Here is a 23,432-nt window from a genome sequence, read left to right on the forward strand (position 1 = left end):
AATATCTCAGGAGTATTTATGCTGAAATTTATCAGTTTCAAGGAACAGATAATAATCCATTTTGTTCTATTTCTACTTTTAGGTTTCAGAGTATAAAAAAATGGAAAACTTCTCAACTCAAGCTACCAAGTTAGCATAACTGATCACAATACATCAAAGAAGCACCAAAAAGTGAATCTATAGGTTAATCTCACTTATGGAATATATAAATACAAAATAAAAATCTGTAATTCTAGCAGTCTAGTAAGAGAATAATAAATTATGACCAAGAAGGGTTTATCCCAAGAATTTAAAGATGATTTGACATAACAAATCTATTAATGTATTTTATTTTATTAACATATTAAAAGAGAAGAAAACCATATCATCTCAATGTATTTTTAAAAATCTGTCTCATAAAACTGAAGACATTCCTGATTAAGAAGGGGGAAAAAATTTAGCAAGATAAGACTAAAAAGAAACTTTCTTAACTTTATAAAGTTCATCTCCCATAAACCTACAGAGCAAACTTCATACAATCCCCATTTGTGCCAGTTATCAATTTATTGCCTTTCAACTCCAAACCATCCTTCACTGACCAGCTTTGTGAAACTGGAAGCTTGCCATAATCATTTCTCTTTTGTAAACTGGCACCATGTTCAGCTTTGTCAGTAGAGGGCGCTAGAGGGACGCGACAAAGCTCCCCTTGGTTCCTGTGTGCTTCCTCTTTTGTTTTGGGGCACAGCTGACAGCAGCACAGGTGTGGGACACCCAGTGGCACTTGTTCACCAACAAGTTTTGCTGATACAACAGAAGGATTCTTGCTTGCCAAACAGTCCACAGTTCCCTGCTTGACCAGATTTATCCCACTAGCTGTGACCAGCTCTGACCCAGCGCAACAAAGCAATCTTCTCTGTTTATTCTTTCCTTGGATACTGTCCTTCAGCCCTCAAGTTCTCTTTTATCCTTTCTTTGTAGCCAATCCCTTATTACCAGTTAATGATTCTTTTGTTCAACTTTCCCTGCTCAAATTACTGATGTGATTTCTGTTACCTAAGTGGACCATGATGATACAGAATTAGTACTAAAAATAGTACTCTTACCTTCTAATTCACATATGTCTAAGGCATCTAAAATCCTTGCTTCTTTCTGTTCATCAGATACAGTCAACATAGTGCAGTGGACTACTACAAGGTCTTGTGGAAAGACAAAGCAGGCAGTACCTTTGCAGGCCACAGTACGGCAGAGAAAAGAGAAATGACATATCACTGAAGTGAAACTGTGACGGTGTACTATTGGTCCTGCCAGGTAAAAACTTCTGGAGTTTTTTTCAAACTAGTTTGGAGACAGGGGCTTTAGTCAAGTTAATAGCTGCCTACTATGTGCCAGTGGCCACTGAAGATTTTCTCCAGTAAAGATACTACATCTGGAATACTAACTGCAGTGTGAAAATTCTGTCTGTTGCCAAGTATGTCTATTCCAATTGTATATCCAGTAACTGGGGAAAGTACCACAGGGTGGATCCATAGAATAAGTGGGCCCAGAGCAAATCAGACCTATGTCTCCATGTATCACCTGACCACCATAATCTCCCATTTTGAGTAGGGGCCACAGTGTTGTTTTGAGTCCTCAGGAATTATCATAAATTCAGGGCCAACGTTAAGTAATCTCAAAAGGTCTGGATATTTTCTTTTTTCCAGTGTATAGTCACTCTAATAAGTAGCCACGGGTCCCTTGGATAAGGCTTAGAGCAAGATTCACTTGCATTACTTGAGCTGTGCTGCAGAGTGCATCCTCACTGAGACCTGCTCCCTTCAGTCAGGGGGCTCTGGGTCTGTGAATTTACTTGGTCTGGAAACTGGATGAAAGGTCATGACTCCTCATTGTGGTGACTCAACTCAGGTTTCTGGCTACTACACTTGGACTTTTTTTCTGTTACATGGATCAATAATGCTTTATCAGGCTGCCCATCAATTTTATTCCTAGGGATACCATGATTAATTAGTCATTGCCAAACATCCCTGTGGGCAAAGATCTTCTGATTACATCTGAGTACATCCCTGCTGCCCTCCATGGTAACTGCGTCCACCTTGTCTTTGGTAGTTAAGTGCTACCACATGTCCTCTGGCACTCCATGATCCCATCGTCCCCATTAAAATCAAGGAGTTCATATTAGTGATGTTATCACCCATGGTCTTACTTGGCCTACATAAGAAAGCAACCGTGGGGCTTTTCAAGGATGCAGGCGTGCCTTAACGAATTTGTTAGTAAAGGAGTGTCTTCCGAGAAGGAGTGTCTCACAGGAACTAGTTAGAGGTGGGTGTTTGGGTGGGTGTTTGGGTGGGTGTTAGGTCACACATGATAAATTCACTCTGATATTCCAATCTCCCTAAGTCTTTGAATTCTCTCCTCCACATCATAGCAGGGAAGCTCTGGCATCTCTACTTCATTAAATATGGGCCACTGTTGAGACCAAGTTTCAGTTAACCAACTAAGCAAACTGTTAAGAGTTACCTCCAGCTACACAAGCTAACACATTATATCCAGAATCTCTAGTAAGTATATCATATCAAATAAACTTGACTCAATCTAGTGTTGAATTCCACCCTCCTTGGTCTAACACCCTTAGAATCCATTCCCATATATGGCCCCCAGGTTTGGACCAATAAATATCAGCAAAGTCTTGTAATTCATTTGGAGTGTGAGCTATTTCCTTCTGAGTTATCTGTCAGCATGGAACCTGCTGAGATTTGACCCTAGTGATGGATCCATGGAAAAAAAGGGGTGACTGCACTAGGGCTTGGTGAACATCCTTTTTCAAGGCATCTGCCTCAGATGAAATTATCATAGAGTTTTCAGAGAAAGGAAGGCTAATCTCCTCAGACACAAGAAGGCAGGCTACTTCTACTGGCAAGAGAGGCTTACGTGACTTAGAAGTTCAGGACTGTCATTTATGCACCTCTGAGTCCAACCAGATGTTCCCATTCCAAGTTGCAGGGTCCCATTCTTTCCCAATGGTGCCCTAACTTGCATATGAGAAACTTGGCATGAATTCATGTGTAATACTGACCAAAATACCATTAAAACTAAGAATAGATGCTGTACACCTGAAACTAACATTGTGAATCAACTACACTTCAATAAAAATTAAAAAAAACCCTAAGAATAGAAAAACGGTGCCTCATTATCATTACTACTAATCAGCATTACACTTGACATTCTGTCTACACAATAAGCCCAAAATGGAAATAGACATATAAATAATGAAAGGGAAAATATAAAATTGTTATTATTTGCAGTCAATAGGATTTTCTACCTAGAAAATCCAAATGAATCAACTGAAAAACGATTAAACCTAATATGAGAGGACATAAGGAATCTAGAATAATATATGAAAATGAATAACCTTTCCATATACCATGCATTTAGAGACAGGTCCACTGACAGGATGGTTATCTAAATTTTGGTGCATCCCCTTTATGGCATATTATAGCAATTGTACTGCTTTAAAAAAAAAACATTAAAGACAAATTTTTGAAAAACAGTGTCTCAAAAAAAATGTATAATCCAATTTATGTCAAAAACAAATATAAATAAATAAAAACTAAAAACAAGTAAGTAGGTACATACACAAGTGTATATATGAGAAGAAAAGATATGGAAGAAATCTGTGAAAAAGGGAGTGATTAAGAGAGTGTTCACTTCTGAAAATCTACATATTTCTATACTGTTTCAAAATTTTCATTAAAAGTATTATGCACTGCTTGTGTTATTAGGCTGAAGATCTGGGGAACAATGACTTCACCCAACATCCATTTATCCACCAACTCCTCTGATTGTTATCAAATACCTGCCATGTTCTAACACTTGAAATAGGTAACATGAGACATAATTGTTAATTTGCAGCGGTACAGAACTCTGATTCTAATAGCCTACTGATTTGTTTTTCACTAAAGGTCTGTGAGATAGCATCTAGAAATTCTTTTCTTTAACTATAAATTTAGACTTGTTTACTGAAAATTCATTAGCTTTCTCAAAAGCAGGGTATATCATGAATAAGAAGGAAATTTTTTCCTTATTCATCCAACAGGGATATTTTGAAAGGCTCTATTCACCTTGGTTTGTTATTAGTATTGGAAATACTAATTAAAACCATTTCAGTCACATATAATTCACACAAGAAGAAGTAAAATGAATTAAATAATTGGGAGTTCGAGATTTGCAGATACTGACTGGTATATATAAAATAGATAAACAAGTTTATACTGTATAGCACAGGGAACTATATTCGATATCTTATAGTAGCTTATGGTGAAAAAGAATATGAAAAAGAATATATGTATATTCATGTATGACTGGAGCATTGTGCTGTACACCAGAAATTGACACAACATTGTAAACTGACTATACTTCAAAAAATTTTTTTTTAATTTAAAAATTAAAAATATGAGTAAATAAATACATAGGGAAATTGTCAATTCTAATAGTAGGCAAAAAAATGCAAATAAAACAACTCATTACATTAGCAGAGTTTAAAAAAAACATCTAAAACAGCTGGTTCTGTTGAGGATACCCTGAAATTAGTATCTGCATACGTTGCTGATGTCAGCGTAAAGGAGAAAGTATTGGCAATATTTACCCAGAGTCACAAGGTACCAGTCTCTCTGAATTAATAATCTCATGCTTGAGATTTACTTTCGTAAATAATTGCAATGGAGGAAACAGTTATTTGGACAAAGCTTTCACTACTGCATTATTTATAATAATGAAACTTAGGAAATAACCAAATCCAAATATCCAAAACAGAGAGTAACAAACCATGGCAAAACCATTCCATAGAACATTATAAAACCATTTAAAATTATTTTACAAAGAGACCATAATAAAATGAAAAAATGAGTGAAAAAGTAATTGGCAACTTTTAGAAAATCTTCCCTCATATAAGAATATGTGCCTTTTACAGTTTAATAAATCAATAAAATTTACTTAAAAATTATGACTATGAAGCAATATAGGAACAAGAAAACAGTTTCTTATATAATGCTAAATGATAAACATAGAGGACAAAATTTTACCTGTACTCAAATTACAGCTTTTTAAAATATTTATCCAGATAGATAACTTGGAAAGAAAACATGGGCTTATACAGCTCACTTATTAGGCTAGTAGAATTACAGTTGATTTTTCTTCCTTGAAAAAAAAAATTTTTTTTTTCTGTCCTTTGGTATTTAACAAGGGGGACACAAACACGTCAGTTTTAGTGACCCACCTGCTGCTCCTTTCTAAGGAACATTTCGATCTCCACATGAATCCGGTTCTCTTCTTCGGTTTTCAACCTCAGTTTCTGTGGGAACAATAAACCAATATCAGGAATTCTTCCCAGCAGGGCTGGAAATGAGTTCTCAAGATCAGAGGTGTCACTGTGACAGTAGCACAGGTTTTCTTTACCAGCTGGGACCCCAAGAATTCTACATTATTGCTCCAGAGTGAAAATTTCATTCCCATTCAACTCAATTCCTGCTCAAAACATGGCTGAGCTGGGTCTGGCAAGTGCCCAGAACAAAACGACCATAATCATGTTGCCTGGAAAGTCATGTCAATTTAAGGAGAGAAACAATGCTTCAAGGGCTCAAGTTTCTCAGGCCTACAAAAGGAAATTCCAGAGTGTAAGAAAAAGGTTTGTTGTCATAGCCTTAATCTGCACTAAGGGAGTAAACTTTCAAATACGCAGGGGGCTCAGAGAAAAGTGTCCTCCTGCCCATAGATGACACACCCTACTGATGTTTGCTCCTTCTCGCCGACCTGTTGTTCTTTTAGCCAGTTAGCTTCCCTCCTCTAATGAGGGCCTACCCTTGTTTCTTTCTCCTGATACTTTTACTATGACTCCTTAACTTCTGTTGAATGAAGGGCAGCTCTTTAGATTTTGTATTTCTTAATGGAGGGTTAAAAAGTACTGGTTGGGTGAGGAAAGCAGCAGCAAAAACCTGCAGTTACTGAGTCTCTTGTTTTGCCCTCTCCCTATAATTACCAGGAGAAGTGGCAAGTGGTTTTATAAAATAAGGATTAAGTGACTAAGAGAAGAAAGTACAACCAATTTTCAAAGTCATTACCAAAACCCAAGAGATGTAGGCCACAGCCCATCAGAATCTCTGCTCATAAAAAAGCAAGTACTCATTCTGTTTTTGTTTTTAACCTCAAACGTTAGGGTTGCTGGAGAGAGAGAGCAAAGCTCAGGAAAGCCCCCCTCTCCCTCGTCCTGTGTCGGCTGAGGTAGTATCAGGTGCACCAGCTCGAACACCGTCTTACCTGGTCCTTCCTAACAGTGATTACCTCAATCTCTTCCAGCAAGTGCTCCTCGGTTTTGCTACATTTTTTCTGGGTCTGGGAAATCTGCAGTTCAGTATTTCTTTTCATATAGCGATTCTCCATGTTGGTTTTTGCCTTCATCTCTTGCAACTGGTCCTTGAGGTGAACAATATACTCATTCCGGCTCTGCAGAGGTAAGACCGGGTTTCTAAATTAAAATAAGTTCTACCTCCATTCAGTTCAGTCAGTGGCTTAAGCTTACCTTTTGTGTTTATAAATCAACAAGGATTTATTCTTCTGCTATTACACTATGGGAAATTTAGCCAACAATCATTGATAGTATGAATGAAAATGACAGATAAGAAGTTCTAAGCATCAGGACTGTGCAATTCTTTCCTAGGTACAATACTTGGGGTACTCCGTAGCTACACAGATTTCCCAGTACTATCTCATTTTGGTAGAAAGAGCACTGGTCCAAATGATCAAAAGACCTAACTTCCCACCCAAGCCCCCCAGCTGTGTGAATTTGGCCAAGTTGGTTAAACTCTCCAAGTCTTACCTTCTTTAAAATAGAAAGAAACATTAATAGCTACCCTGCCTGAAATATCCTAGCAAGTAATTATAAGGATTAACTAATAATATGTGTAAAAAACACTTTGCAGGTTACAAAGTGCTTGGCAATGTCTTTTCTTTTTTTAAATTGAAGTAACATTGGTTTATAACATTGTATAAGTTTCATGTGTACAACATTATATTTCTACTTCTGTATACAGCATAGCATGCTCACCACCAAGTTTAGTTTTCATCTGTCACCATACAGTTGACCCCCTTTACCCATTTCACACTCCCATCCCCTTCACCCTCTGGTAACCACTACTCTATTCTCTGTATCTATGTGTTTGGGGTTTTTTTTTTTTTTTCGGTTTGTTCATCTATTTTATTTTGTTTGTTTAAATTCCACATATGAGTGAAATTACATAGTATTTGTCTTTGTCTGACTTATTTCACTTAGCATAATGCTCTCAAGGGCCATCCATGTTGTTGCAAATGGCAAGATTTCATCTTTTTTATGGCTGGGCAGTATTCCATTGTATATATTACCATTGTCTATATATACCACATCTTTATCTACTCATCTGTTGATGGACACTTAGGTTGTTTCCATATCTTGTCTATATGAATAATGCTGTAATGAACATAGGGGTACATATATCTTTTTGAATTAGGGTTTTCTTGTTCTTTGGATAAATACCCAGAAGTAGAATCACTAGATCAAATGGTAGTTCTATTCGTAAATTTTTGAAGAATCTCCATGGTGTTTTCCATAGTGGCTGCGTCAATTTACATTCCCACCAACAGTACAAAGGGTTCCCTTTTCTCCATACCCTCGCCAACACTTGTTTTATCTTGCCCTTTTGATAATAAGTGCTTGGCAATTTTAAGGTCTCAAAATTCACTTAAAAAATACTTACTCAGTATCAGGCATTGAACTAGACACTAGGTAAATAATAAAGATATAAATACAGATGGTCTTTGCCCCTACAGAGCTTACAATCTAGTGGGAAAGATGTGGTTAAAAGGAAACAAATATGTATAAACTTTTTTAAATGTGCAAAATGCTGTGAAAGAAAAGGGCAACAGGCTATGAGAGAAAATAACAACGGAGATCTGCATTGGATTGGATGGTCCAAAAACAGATTCTCTGACACCTAAAGGGTAAGTATGTCAGTCATATGAAAAGTGGGGTCAAGGGGAATTCTAAGAAAAAGGAAAAGTGTATGCTCAAGTCCTGAGGCAGAACTGACCCATGACTTTATGCTGATCTAGTTTCTTAAAGTAGTTGCCCTTACCTCATCCCACTGTGTCCAGCATGTATAAGAAACCTTTCCAGCGCTGGAGATGTCACTGAGGTATATAGCACTGGGGAGAGATTCTCAAAACAGGACACCAAAAAGGAGTTATTGCCCCATTGGGCCTAGGAATTCTCATTTCCCTTACATTCTGAATGCTAGACAACTGGAAATAAGAGATAGGGAGGGAGGGAAGGGGGAAAGAGAGAGAGAGAGAGAGAATTTTTTCTAAGTTAGAAGCCTGAGCCTTCAAGGAGAAGGTTGGCTGTTAAAAGAGTCCTTCACTTACTTCAGCTTTGCCATGATTATTGAGGTTAGATACAGTAACCATGAAGGATATGAATCCATCCCTACTCATTTTGACTGGTTATACAAGGAGCCAAAGGGCACAAAACTGGATGTCCTGGAACCCTAAAATCTTATGGCAACAGTGAGAGGGATCTTCCCAATGGTGCTCAATGATTTTGAGTGCAAACTCTTGTCTTTGACGGTTATACTGACCTACTATATTTTACTGATGGAGCAAGAGCATTTTGTGCCTTCTCCTTGGCAGGGGCTAATCATGGAAATTTGTTTCTTAGACCTGGGTTCACGTGAATGTCTAGACTGGATGGCCCTATCCTGGCCAGTTAGCTCAGTTGGTTAGAGCGTGGTGCTAATAGACTGGATGGCCCTAAGCCAACTATAACACTACTAAATCTTCATCCTTTTGTTCTTCATTCAGCAGCCCCACTGCCATCTATGGTCATTGACTGTACTTTGAAAAGCTCAGTGCTACCCTGGAAGTTTTGCATGATATTATAACATTCTTGAACTGCTCCACCCTTCCAGCCATACTTTTGTTTTTTCTCTGGCCCACACTATTGCTAATTTTTGCATGTTACCTGGCTGTTTTCTCCACTCAGCCCCTCAGCTTTCTGCATTCTTTGATGACTCTAATTTCCTTTTTTTGGCCAGATACAGAGAGAGAACCAAAGAGAACAGGTTGAGATGACTGTGATGATCTCTAGGCTCCAAAATGGATTAAATAATTAAATACAGGTATAGAAAACATGCTTGTTAAATTTGCAAGCAACTTAAACCTGATATTTGATATGTAAGAGACATCAGAATTCAAAATCCTGTTGATTATTTGAATATTGAACTGACTCCAAGAAGAAGCAAAGGTGAAACTAAAGTCCTAATTTTGGTTAGAAGAATCTTACAAGTTGAGGATTGTGAAGGCCTAACTTGTCTTCGACAGTTTCATTAGGAGATTACCCAGGTTCTAACATGAGTACCTGAGGTTAGGGTCCCACCGCTGGTTGCTGTAGTAGCAGCATCATAAAAAGGTGCCTGCCTTCCCCTGTGTTCTTTAGACTTCCCAGAGTCTTCCTTTCCCTGTGCTTCTTCAGGATTTGTCATCAAAATCTCCACAATCGTGACAGCATATTGCCATACAATACTGTGAAAAGCATTTGGAGTGCTTCCCCTTTGTTTAGATTACTGCAGTGTGTGGCACTGTATAGTGTTTATATAACAGGGGGAAAACTACCCCCATCCTCTCTTGTGGTTAGACATCCGTAATAGTGTGTACAGTTTTAGGCATCACATATAAGAAGGAGTTTACTCAGAAGAGATCATCCAAGACAGTGAAGTATGTGGGAATTTTATTACAAAAGGAAAGAAAAGAGGAAACTGGTATGATTGGAAAGGGAACAGTTCAAATAGCAATGAAAACAGTGGGTGGAATTCGAGCCTGGAACTTTAGAAGTTTGGATTTGATTATGCTTCCTCTGCATTTTAGAATGGGATACACTGTTTAGCTTAGAGTTTATTCATGGACTGTTACAGAATCATCCAGTATTCTTAGTCACAGACAGGCAGACAAATATAAATGTTAATTTAATACAGAACTGTATTATTTTCTGACTTTTGTCACTTTAATAGACCACATTTCCATTTTCCTTTTTCCATCCAACCAAAGAGGCAGCCTGAGGTATAAGATAAGTTCCAACTTCTCTAGTTTCTAATAATTCCAGGGACCAGTATTCTCTTCCCTACTTTGTGTTCAATTATGAAAACAGACACTACCAAGGGGAAGGGTACAGCTCAAGTGGTAGAGCACATACTTAAGCATGCACGAGGTCCCGGGTTCAACCCCCAGTACCTCCTCCAAAAAAATAAATAAATAAGTAAAACTAATTACCTCCCCTGCAAAACAAACAAACAAACAAAACAGACACTACCATTAAAAGCCTTTGGCTCACAGTATTGTGGCAGCCATCAGAGCCTTATTAACTCTAATTGGCTAACTACTTCTTTCCATTACTAAATCATGCTAAATCATTTGAATCATCTCTGAATTCAAATAACAAGTCCAAAAGTCTAGCTCTGAAGGCAGTTTGGGGATTTGGAAGTAAAGTTTGGTCTGCTATGAAAACCCACAAATATGCTGCATCAGTCCACAGACTTTGATCATGAAGAAAGTTCCAGACACCACTGACAGGGTTAGAATGGTGGGTGATGGTGAAGGCAGATCTTTTCTTAGTGAGAATCTTAAAAGGAGTTCATACAACTGAAGATCTCGGGCCTATAACCCACTGTTTCTAGGCTGGATCTTTGTTGCCTGCTCAGAAGATGAAAACACAGAATGCCACTTCAGTTCACTTATTACTATGACTTGATCATGATTTTACCATCACAGACTGTAAGCATTTTATATCCTCCTCTGTTTCTACGCTGTCACCAAAGAAGGCCATACATTTGTACAGAACAGTAGTACAGGCAGGAATCAGAGTAATCAGAGGCCCACACCAACAGCATTAAAACTAGATGCCTTCAACTTGGCACAGTGTAATTGCAGAACAGTGTTGTATAACCTTATAAACAGTGAACATGATGTAGTACCTTCTGTTTTCCATATGTACCATGCAAACAGTAGCATAAGAACAAAAGAGTGGTGTATCAGAGAAAGTATACTTTAAGGCAAAGAGTACTACCACACATAGGAATATTTTATAATAAGAGTCAATTCATCAAGAAGACTTAATAAAATCTTCAAACATGTTTTCCTGTTCCTTCTGCCTAAAACATTCTTCTCCTCCTCTTCGCCTGGATAACTTGTAGATATCTTCTAAGTTTCAGCTGAAATAGTTTCTACAGCAGTCCTTCCTTGACTAAGTTAAAGCTCCTTCCTCTATGCATCCATAGCCCCCTGTACTTCGCTCTAACATGTAACATACATGTCATTTTTTTAAACTCTGTGTATGTGTGAAAAAAAAGAGGTGCACAAAAATAAATGTATATCTCAGTTATCATAAACTAAACCCCCCAGAACAACCTCCCAGGATAAGAAACAGGATTGACATGAACTCCTCCTTACATCCTTTCTCAATCACTACTCTCACTCTTCCCCAAAACTATCTACTATCCTTAATTTTATAGTAATTTTCTATATAGTTTTATAATCTAAACATTTATCCTTAAATATTACAGTTTAGTTTTTTGAACTTTCTAAAAATGGAATCGTGCAGTATGTCTTTTTTTGTGCCTGGACTGTTTTGCTCTACATTAAACTTGTGATGTGGTAGCTATGGCTCATTGATTTTTTAACTTTAGTATTCTACTGAATATCATAATGTACGATAACCCTTTTGGTTTTTTCCATTTATAGCTATCACAGATAATGCTTTTTTGATCACTTTTGTACATGCACACAGATTCGATTGAGTACAGCTGCTGGGGAATTGGGTATGCCTAGTAACTAATATGCTTTGTTAGACTTTTTCCAGAGTGGTAGTACCAATATAAATGCTCAGTATTAGTGGATTAGAGTTCTCATTATACCACATTGTCACCATTTGGTATTATAAATTAATACCAAATATAATATTAATATACCAAAAGTAGTTAACCTAATGGAAAGATAATTGTGTCTCCTTGTGGTTTCAATTTGCATTTCCCTGATGACAAATGAGCTTAAATATATATGTATATGTATGTGTGTGTGTCTGTGTGTGTGTGTATTCAATTTCTTTTTCTAAGTCTACTGCTGATGTATAGAAAAGATAAGTTAATTTTTATATATTGACCTTGGTTTTCTTTCTTTTTCCCCCCATTAGTTTCATGAAAATACTACTCTACTGTTATCTGACTTTGTATGCTGATATTTGGAAGTCTAATAGCAACCTGATATTTTTACTTTGTGACTGTGTCATTTTGCCTGGGGACTCAGTAAGAAGCTCATAAGGAAGTTGCTCCCTCATATTCCAGTGATCTCCACAGACACTTTCACACACACAGACCTGCCTGGCATCCTAATTCCTGGCATCATTTTCTGACTCACAGGTCTCTAGTATCCATGTACTTCCTGTCTTCTTGTTTTCCAACCTTGATTTGACCACTGGTTTTTTAGTAACTCTGGGGATTTAACTTGATTTCATCTTGATAGCTGTTTTTTTGTTCAAGATTTGTCTTAGATCTTCTAGTCTTGGTTTACCTATTCCTTTGCTAATGATCAAAATATGAGTGATATTCTACTTTTGTTTTACTGTGCCTGCATGTAACAGCTGAGACTGTAATCCAGGAAGGTAAGTTTCACAAGAAAGTGTTACCTGTTGTCTGGAAAATTTATTGTCAATAAATCTTTAAAGAAAGAGAAAAGTAGCTGTCATGGTAGCAGGGGGGTGTTAACTGGCAGAGTGCCAAAGCTGAGGTTTCTTCTGATACTATTTGGTTTGGTGCATTAAAAGGAAATTAATATAAGTATCTTCTTTTCTGTTTGTTTGTTGTTTTTGAGGGGAGAGGTAATTAGGTTTATTCATTTATTTATTTTTAGAGGAGGTACTGGGGATTGAACCTAGGACATTGTGCATGCTAAGTATGCACTCTACTGCTTGAGCTATACCCTCTCCCCTAAGTATCTTCTATTTTAACAGTCAAGGCATGCAAGAGAAATGTTTAAGTAATAGTAGAGCTTTTGAGGGGAAAAAAGCTAAGAAACTTCTGGAAAAGTCTATTCATTAGAGAGAAAACCTAAATGCACACCAATTTTTATGAAGCTTTGGGGGGGTATGGCACAGAAATGGTTTTCAAAAAATGTAAGCTATAAACAAAGGTAATAGGGATAATAAGGTAAAATCAATACCAAATGTATTTTAAAAATGATAATAGAAAATAAGAAAAGATGTTAAGCAATTTGTTCAGAATACCTAAAGATAATGTCACAGAAGAAAGGCTTTTTCAGACAATATTTTCCAAATATATTTTTCAAATATTCCTCCAACTTCTATGTAGGGAGTAATAAAGATTCCCTAATCTGAAGCATACATTTGTCCAAATAACTAGGCGGTGAAAAGCTGTTATTAGGCTATACTTTGTAACTTTCTAAACTGCTAATAGTGTTAGTTATCCTAATAGTACTAATTTCTAACTGCTTACATTGTAGCCCAAACATTATTTTGCAAGTCGCTTAAAATTTAGGATGCATTTTCTTATAGAAGTAAATTGGATATAAAGTTAGGTTGTAAAGACCATAAAAACTCAGTAAATCCACTCTGTACTTCAAATACAATACAAATGACATTATTAACCCTAACCATCCCATATAAGGAGGTTTGTAATGTGCTTAACGTCCTACCTAGGACTACAGCCTCCCATCTGGGATCTCGGCACGTGGGAGGCTGCCTGAGACAAGGTCTCCTGAAGGGAAGGGGTGGGCGATGTGGCTGGATGGGTTGGGAGGGATAAGAACAGACTAAGAACTCCAGAAGGTTGGAGTCTCCCAGAGTTCTATTCTGGACATATTTGTATATTCCAGGCCAAATATCTAGTTACTCTCCTTATATTTTCAATAGTAAAGGCACCCTAGGATAAACAACAATTTCTTATACATAACTTTTTTTTTTTTTTTTTTGGTGGAAAAGAATGACTTCTATTTAGTTGTTTTGTTTTAGCTCAGTAACTTTTGGTGTTGCCCAGATAATTCTTACCTGTACTTCAACTTGCCGTTCTTTTTTGACATTAAGTAGCTGTTTTTGAAGAGCTTTTATCTTTTTCCTTCCACTTTCCTCCCTAGAAGAATAAGAATAATGGGTGTTTAGATCAGTGCTTCTCAAAATTCAGTGTGCACAAGGATGTCCTCAAGGTTAAAAAATGATTCCTGGGTTCTACCCCAGAGATCCTGATCCAGTCAGTCTGGGATGGACCCTGGAATCTGCATCTCTAACAAGTTCCCAGGTGATGCTAATGGTGCTGGTCCGTGGAGCACACTTTCTGTAACTTTAAAAAAGACTGATTTGTTTTAGCAAATTGGAGGAGGATTTTCTGGCTTATTGGTGTTGTATCTAAAATAGCTGCTGCTGAAAAAGCTAAGAGGAAGAGAAAAAGGAATGGGCAAAAGAGGAATCCTTGCTATTCTGAGCACCTCTCAATAACTTCATGAAGCAGTCTCCACCATTACCCCTATTTTACAGACGAGGAAAATGTGCGTGGAGAGCGGCAGTAACTTGCTGTGGAGGATGTGAGAACGTGCCTCATAGGCCTCCAACTACAGGGAATGTAAGCAAACAAGGGTCCCAGCTCTAGGCTCTGAACTTCTTCACTGTGTATGCTCTGAGGCCACACTTCCCACTCACAGATCCCAGCCAGTTTTTGAGTGCAACAGTGATAAGGCAGTCCCTTCCTGGGAGATCCGGGACTTCCCTGGTGATTGACTTCGGCTCAAGGGCTCCCTGATGACCTTGCCAAACCATCCTTAGACTGCAGGGCAGTCTCTTCCACCCATCCTTCCCTCTCCTTCACTTAAGGTCAGTCCAGCAGTGAGTCCAAAGGCTCCCTCCCCATTTTCTCTCACATAGGTGTTTCCCTGATAAAATCTTTGCCTTGATAATCTCATCTTGGCATCTATCTCTCAGAAGACAGACTATCACACTTGCCATGGCCGCACAAATAGTAAATGGCAGAGGAGCATTCAAACTCAGTACTGTCTGAATGGGAACTTAACTACTTAATGTTGTTTCTGTTTGCTCTCAGAAACAGATTGCTGCTTATCTCCAGCAATCCATTATTTAGGTTTAAAATGAAGTAACAGAAGACTGCAAGAAAAAACAAAATGAGAACTGTCTTGGCTCGGCCTGCTATTAAAAAAATATCATAGATTGGGTGGCTTATAAACAAAGAAACTGATTTCTCACACTTCTGGAGGCTGTGAAGATCCAGGTGCTAGCAGATTCAGTGTCTGGTAAGGACTTGCTTCTTGGTTCACAAATGGCCATTTTCATTGTGTCTTTACATGACAGAAGGGGAGCGGGGGCTTTCCTGGTTCTCTCTTATAAGGGCACTAATCCCATTGGCAAGAGCTCCACCTTCAAGACCTTCCAAAGGTCCCACCTCCTAATACTGTCACATTGGGGGTTAGGATTTTAAAAAATTAAGGTTGTGGAGGGAGGGGGCACAAATATTCAGTCTATAGCAACAACAACAACAAAAAAAACCTTATCACTAAATTGCAGCTAGAGAAATATTGCTACTCAGGAATTTTTAGAAAACATGAATTTAACTAGAATCTTGAGATTGTCATTGCCAAAACACAACTATAGATTATACACTACCCAATTGTAGTACATATATTGTACTTTATATATTGTAGACACAAACAACTGAAGCCCAGAAATTGAGTTACTGTTCCCGCAGAGCTAGGAATAGAACCCAAATTTCTGACTTCTAGTTATCTTCCCTAGAAAACACAAACTTGATTTGCTTTAGAAATTAAAGACTTCCAGTGAGAGTTTTACAGCACTTTAAAATACAACAAAGCAAATAAACCTAAAATTACTCTGACCTGGCAATGATATCATAGAAATGCATTTTGTTTTCCCTCTCTTTGCCCAAAGCTTTCAGAAGATTGATGAAAGTGCCTGAATTTTGCAACTCCTGCATGGTCTCAGTGATTACATCACTGAAAAATTGCCTATAAGGAGAAACAAAAAGGTTGAATCAATAACATATATTTCCATGTATTCACAAAGGGCTACAGAAGTCATACAAGACCCAGAAGGAACATCATAACTAAGTTGGAATTATTCTTGATGCAAAAATAAGTTTAGTATTAGAAAATCTGTTAATGGAATTCATCAAATTAATAAAGACAAAAGGCTAAAAAAAAAAGCCATATGATCATCACATCATTTAAAAACAAACAAGAAAAACTCTTAGCAAACTAGAAATAAAAAGAGAAATTCCTAACCTGAAAAAAGTTTACATACCAAGGACTAACAGACCTGGAATATACAGTATGAAACTATGGGTACAACATTTAAGAACATGTAAAACTATATGTACTGTTTAAATAAAACAGTATATAGCTAATAAAAGTATCACAGCATGCAAGAGAATAATAAACAACAAATTCAAAAAAAATCTTTGTGGGAAGAGTGAGGGGACAAGGATCAGAGGCTTCAATTATATCTAAAGTATTTTATTTAGGGAAAATAAGCTCTAAAGCAATCATGGTAAAATGTTGAGATTTGGTGGTTACATACATAAATATTCATTATTTTATTCTTTATATTTTTCTTTTTTTGAAATATTTCATAATATTGAAAAAGTTAAATCACTTAATTTTTTTTTTCTTTAAGAGCTAATACAACACATTTTAGAGATGAGTAAACCCAGGCTCAGGAAGGTTAAATGACTTGCCCAAGGTCACAAAACCAGTTTGAGAAAGAGCTAGAACTATTTAATCCAGGTTTCCTGACCCCTAGTCCTTTACTCTTTATGTATTCTCCTAGGTAGAGAGAATTTTTAAAACTGCTACTTAAATGTTTTGATATGGAATCAGCAAGAATTACACTTTACTATTTTACGTAATAATTTATTTCCAATGGTTCACACAAAAAGATTCAATAACTATATTAAGAAAAAAGTACAATGAAGTCAAGAGATCAATTGATAAAATATGATCCAACATACTGGGAATGAAAGGACATTAACTAGATTGGACAGTTTATAAACAGGACCCTGTTCTATCATGTATGCAAATCTGGGTCAGATTGATTTTAACAAGAGATATTGCCCTTCTGGTGAGGGTCTAAAGCAGAGGTAAGCAGACAAATAGTATATGTTTTTGGTTTTGCAGATCATAAACTCTGTTGCAACTACTCGAGTCTACTGTTGCAGCATGAAAGCAGTCATAGACGATATGTAAACAAATGGGCAATGCTGTATTCAATAAAACTTTTATTTTCAAAAATAGACTACAGGCTGGATCTGGCTAGTGGCTCTGGATAATTGCTATAAACTCTTATTTTCCAAGAATTCTTACCATAAGGGTATATCCTCTTTTAAACTTTAACAGACTTTGTCAGCAAGCCAGGTGACAACAAAAAACTGAATAATGAGACAATGCAAATTAAGATTGCCTTTAAGAAGCCTTTAGGATTAAAACATAGTTTAAAATTTGGCTACTCTGGTGGTATCTATCCCTTATTAATGGAGAAAGCATCATAATAGCTACCAATTTGTGCCAGGCACTTGGCTGAAGATGTCTTACTAATCCTCACACTAATGTTGCAAAGTTACTATTATTTTCATTTTTAAAAATTGGAAACAAAGAGGGCTGCTGGGTATAGCTCAGTGGTAGAGGGCATGCTTAGCACGAAAGATGTACTGGGTTTAATCCCCAGTACCTCCATTAAAAAAAAAAAAAAAGGAAACAAAGTCTCAGTAACTTGCCCAATCATGTAGCCACCATACTTTCAATTATACCACTCTTGCCCTGGGCAATCTTTGGCTAATCCTATTATCAGCAGTCACTTGGATACAATGACCAATCTATGAGAGAAGAGAGCAGTCAGCCACTCTTGCATCCACTCTTCATCCATCTAGAGATACATTATCACATTTCCAAGTATGCTCTCCTTCCTTACCTATCAATTTGAATTTTCTTCAGTGTCTCTGTACTCATTATGATCTGCCCTGTAGGTCTTCTGAAGATAAGATCTTGCACTTTGTTAAATTGGCCTCCTTGTCTGATTTCTGGCAACTTGAGTTCTTCTTTATGTAAGAATGGATTGGGTACTTTTGAGGTTTTTGAGACAACTGGAAGTTTTTCTAAGTTTTTTACTTCTAAATGCATTTCTTTGTTATTCTTCTAAAAACAATAAATGATGTTTTACATTAAGACAGTTTTAAAAAGTAAAGAAACAACGCTATATGAGGGCCCTTGCCTACATTTTGAACCCAATCTTCTCCCTCTTGTAATATTACTACCACAAAATTACCCTTTTCTTCAGCCATATCAAACTACATGCCCTGCTGTTTTGTGTCTTCTTGCCTTTAGACAACATCCCCTCCATCATTCCCCAACATGGTAGACTTTAAGACTATGACCAAAGGTAAAAATCTCTGTGAAACATCTCTATTAGCAGACATTTACCATCTGTAACTATTTGTAAAAATATCACCATTAGATTGTAAACTCTATGAAGGAAGGGACTATCTCTTAGAGATCTTGGTTCACCTTAAATTCTTTCTGCAACAAAACTGGATAGTAAATCAATGTGACCACCTTTATAATCCCATTGGAAAACGTCTATAGTATAGTAAAGATTCAAATGTTCATTGAACACATGAATTTGAAATATAGTCATTCCTTGGTATCTGTGGGGGATTGGTTCCAGAATTCCCCCTAACCCTCAAGGAGACCAAAATCCACAGACGCCCAAGTCCCTTATATAAAATGGCATAGTATTTGCATATAATATACACATCCTCTCCTATACTTCTCTAGATTACTTATACTACCTAATACAATGTAAATACTATGTAAATAGCTCCAAGCATACAGCAAATTCAAGTTTTGCCTTTTGGAAATTTCTAGAATTTTTTTTTGGAATATTTTCAATCCACAGTTGTTTGAATCTACAGATGTGGAACCTGCAGATATGAGAGACCCTTATATAAAGAATGAAAGGAGAATCATACCAAAGAGTAGGAGCTAATAGTATATTTAGTGGGGTGGTATAGATTTTGAAGTTCATGTGGGGAAAAGCCAAAATAATTAATTTTTTCAGACCCAAACTTGAATAGTAAGGAGTAAGCATTATCATAGGAACAGGATATGTCTTTTTAATTTATGATTCCTATTTAATCTGTGGCTAAAATCTTGAGCCAATGGGAAGCCATATAACACAGTGATTATGCTATGCAAATAGACTCTGAAGCCAGACTTCCTTGTTTAAATCCTGGCCCTAGCTGTTACTAAGCCACATTGACTTTAGGCAACTAACATTTCTATGCCTCCATTTTCCCATTGCCCTCATGTATTTATTATGAGGATTAAATAAATAAATAAAGCATTTAGAACAGCACACAAAGCTATGTAAGTTCTTCATTTTATATAATTTCTGAAATTCTTGTGCCGATCCTATGCACAGAAGAAAAGTTTACATGCATATTGCTATATAAAGCCTAGGTCTTCCTTAGCCAAACTTCAATTAGCCCAGACATGTTAAAAAACTATCCATATAGGTTAATAAACACAGACCTAATAGTATTTTTCCTTATATCAACAGTAAGCAAAGATTCAGATCTGGGGAAAACATTCATAAGGCAAGTACAAAACAAAATGCTGCCTTAAATAAGAACTAAATTTTAAAATACTTCTTTAAATTAAAATTGGTATGATCGACTACAAAGAGAACAGAAGCCATAGAATTTCAACAATTAAACTGAAACTTAAGTTTAAGTATGTGGTTGGTTATTACTTTAGATGTTGTCTAGGGAAGGAATGAGAAATGTAAGGCCTGAAAAGGTTGGTTTTCCTGACTGCCATGAGCATTGTTCCTCTACCTTTGTGCTTGGGCATCTGGAAAAGGAAGCAAATGTGTCTAACAGCCCGATTTCTATTACTAGAAATAAATACAAAATTTTAGAAGAGAACTTAAAGGAACTAGCTAAATATTCTAGTCCATTCACTCCCTTGTATGGTAGGGTATTAAACCCTAAGGGAAAAGATAAGAACAACAGTATACTCTACAAGGGAATTCTTCCAAACTTTGGATCAATTACTCCCACTTCTGGCAGAACTTGGTACATAAGTATATTTTTCATCATTCCATCCCATGATTCTACTAAATGAAGATCTATTTGGAACTATCTTTAACTATAAAAATGGCTGTGTCTCTGTCGTCTCCGTCACCAACATGCCACCCAGACTAAGGAAGACACGGAAACTTAGGGGCACGTGAGCCACAGCCACCCCCCCCCCCCGCATCATAAACACCGGAAGCACCTGGGAGGCGTGCCGGTGGCCTGCGTCACCACAGCACAAACATCAGCATCACCTCGGACACTTTGGGGAAATTAGTAAGAAGCATCACCCCTTAAAGAAACAGAGCTTCTGCCCAACTGTCAACCTTGACAAACTGTGGACCCTGGTCAGGGAGCAATCACGGCTGACTGCAGCCAAGAACCAGACTGGAGCGGCTCCTATCTTTGACGTGGTGTGATCGACATCCTACAAAGTTCTAGGGAAGGTGAAGCGTCCAGGACAGCCAATTATCATGTAAGACCAGATTCTTCAGCAGGAGAGCTGAGCCAATTAAGGGTGTGGGTGAAGCCACGTGGTGGGAGATTCATTAAATGTTATCAAGTGCTTTTCAAAAAAAAGAAAAAAGAAAAAAGAAAAAAGGCTGTTAAAGAGGGATAATGCTAACGAAACTGTGATCTCAAGGTGGTTGTTATGTGTTATTTGTTATGTGAAGCTTTTGGGGAGAGAAAACATCCACATATATACTATGCCCTGTAGGGCAATGGTATTGTAAAAATTCATGAGTTAGAACAACTATAGTACTATAATGTAAAAAATAAAAAATTATTTTAAGAGATTCAAAATTTTTAAAAGTTATAGAACTAACATTGAGAAAGGGGCTTCTAAGCTGCTATTAATCAAAATAAGAGTGCAAGCCTTTACTATTTATATGCTTCTATAAAATCATAAGCAGGGCATCTGTTAACTCAGAAATTTTTGGGGGTGAAGATCACTACCATAAACCAGAATAAAACTGCAAAAGTTTTGTTCTTTTAGTTAAGGAGTGGTGACCACTGCTGAATGCTGTTTATAAATTTGGGTTTTTCATTCTCTGTCGAGTTTCTATAATGGCAAGTTACCCTTTTTTAAGCCTGACAGTAAATATCATTGATAAAATTTTACCTTGTTAACTGAGTATCTTCCCTTTTTATTTTTGAATCTTACTGAAGACGACAATAGGAATGAAACACTAGTGTCTTCTGTACTATTTGTTAACTAGCTTAATTTAAGAATTATACTCATTTCAAATGCATTGGAAGGCTTAGTTCTTGGGTTTCCAATATCTTTGCTTTTCATAAGTTAATGAGGAAATTAATTTGTTGTAAGATTCCTATAATACCCATTAATATTTTAAAACTACCCCTGAACTCATAGAACATTAGCATTGGAAGGGACCATATAGATCATTCAGTTAAAACTCCATCACAACTTACAAATGAGAAAACTAAGACCGTGAAAGTGAAATGAATTGCTCACAGCACACAACTAAAACCATAAAGGTCTCCTAAATCCAAATACAGTTTTCTATTAAAATTTTGTATAAGCTTTTAAAACTTTAATAAAAGCTTTATGAACCCAGGTTATACAAATAGTAATAGTAATAATAATAATTTTAAATTGTAAAGGGCAATTAAAGGCAAATTTAATTTCTGTTCACAATAAATATGGATTTCTTTTGTTAGGCATGAAAAGCAATTTATGCTCTCATTTATTTAGCAATTTTCATTTATCATAGAATCAGAAATAAGAATATCTTTTGTACAAATTGTATAATTTTGTTAAACTTAATAAATACGTATTTGTATTTATAAATTTTCTATTTTATATCTACAACTTAAGTTACTAAAATTTGTAAGAGGTTAAGGATTTATAAAGATTTTGCTAATCACCAAGTTGAGTTTTTAATAGCTCAGTGGTGCTTTGAGGAGTCCATAACATCATTGAAAATGTCATGGCTGACATGATGATGTGGCTGGATAATCAAAAAGGTAGGTTACAACATATTTAGCAACAACAAAGTCATTTTAGATGAAAGCAACATTGAGAGGGTCCAGTTGAATTTCCTTCCCCTACTGTTCAGTTAGCTTTTAGCAGCTGAGAAATACAAAGTGAGACAACTCAATTACTCTTCTGATCTCCTCAGTATATATGTAGTATTTATACTGATTTATCTATAGGCCTTTTTGAATAATGCCAATGTAGTGGAAGAAAAAGATATTCTGACTGGTAACATACCTTGAGCTATAGTTCACTCCATTAACTGAGAGTACATATCTCAGATAATTACTGTAGCCCTTCATCTGATATGAAGGTGCCATTTCCCAAGTTAAGTGTAATGGCATATGTACTGAAAATGATGGAGAAATAAAAAGGAAAGAAAGAAAAAATTAAATGATGGCTAGTGTATATACCATGTTGATGCTTTGTCTCTTTTCATACTGAACTGTAATGATATAGTTTAGAATAGAGAGCTGATCTATGGTGTCCTCCAGAACTGCAGAGATCCTTAGCACATCTAGGATGGAGAGTGGCTTTGTGATTTCTGGGATGATTTCTATGTCTGTTTCTCTGGCTGTCTCTTCATGTTCTTCTGTAGCAGTAGGTGGTTCACCTGTTACTGACAATGTCACCTCAGATTGCCAGACTTTTGGAGGAAGATTTGAGGCTTCCAGTTGGCCTCTAAAGAAAGAATAAAGAAAAAAAATAAGTCAGCTACCAAATGTTTAAAAATTACTTAAACTCAAAAGCACAGACAGCATGTGCATTGGCTCCTGAGAAGTCCATGTTGTCATATAATACAACCACAATAAGGAACAAAAGTAGTTTGCTTGTTTGTATATGTTTCTGCTAAATACTTCCCAGGGACATTCTGACCTCCCAAAGGCCAGCAACTTACTAGTTTAATAAAGATATGTAGCCCAGGATATTTGGCCATGCTTAACCCACTTGAGCTTGAGCCAAAATAAACTTTTTTCTAGCAACATCTTTAGATACTAAAGAAAATTTTTTCATGATTAGTGAAAAATGGAATGTAGTAGCCACTCTCCAAGGTGGCCCACATGATTCTCACCTTCTTGTATTCATACCCTTTTGTAGTCTTACACACATTGAATAGGACTAACCTATGTAACCAAAAGGATACTGTGGTTTCTAAGGCTAGGTGATTTTGATACACTAAAGCTTCTCCATTACTCCCTCATATCTCTCACTCTGTGGGAAGCCAG

The 23,432-nt window shown here is 36.7% G+C and overlaps 1 protein-coding gene and 1 pseudogene across 3 annotated transcripts in view; one reads left to right on the forward strand and one right to left on the reverse strand.

The window, feature by feature from the left end:
• Nucleotides 1-23,432, reverse strand: part of IQCG (IQ motif containing G) — a 33,148-nt gene that overhangs the window by 6,918 nt on the left and 2,798 nt on the right. For 2 of the 3 annotated variants that reach the window (XM_031454503.2, XM_064494350.1), the window contains 6 exons: nucleotides 22,620-22,887; nucleotides 18,044-18,267; nucleotides 15,958-16,086; nucleotides 14,108-14,189; nucleotides 6,286-6,471; nucleotides 5,249-5,323 (listed from right to left, as the gene is read on the reverse strand). In XM_031454503.2, the coding sequence (XP_031310363.2) occupies nucleotides 5,249-5,323; nucleotides 6,286-6,471; nucleotides 14,108-14,189; nucleotides 15,958-16,086; nucleotides 18,044-18,267; nucleotides 22,620-22,887 (964 nt within the window). The remainder of the gene's footprint in view (nucleotides 1-5,248; nucleotides 5,324-6,285; nucleotides 6,472-14,107; nucleotides 14,190-15,957; nucleotides 16,087-18,043; nucleotides 18,268-22,619; nucleotides 22,888-23,432) is intronic. The other variant, XM_010994450.3, reaches the window with a different exon arrangement.
• On the forward strand, nucleotides 19,784-20,964 carry LOC135323038 (large ribosomal subunit protein uL15-like; annotated as a pseudogene).

The sequence above is a fragment of the Camelus dromedarius genome, chromosome 2 (assembly GCF_036321535.1).
Source record: "Camelus dromedarius isolate mCamDro1 chromosome 2, mCamDro1.pat, whole genome shotgun sequence".
Lineage (NCBI taxonomy): Eukaryota > Metazoa > Chordata > Mammalia > Artiodactyla > Camelidae > Camelus > Camelus dromedarius.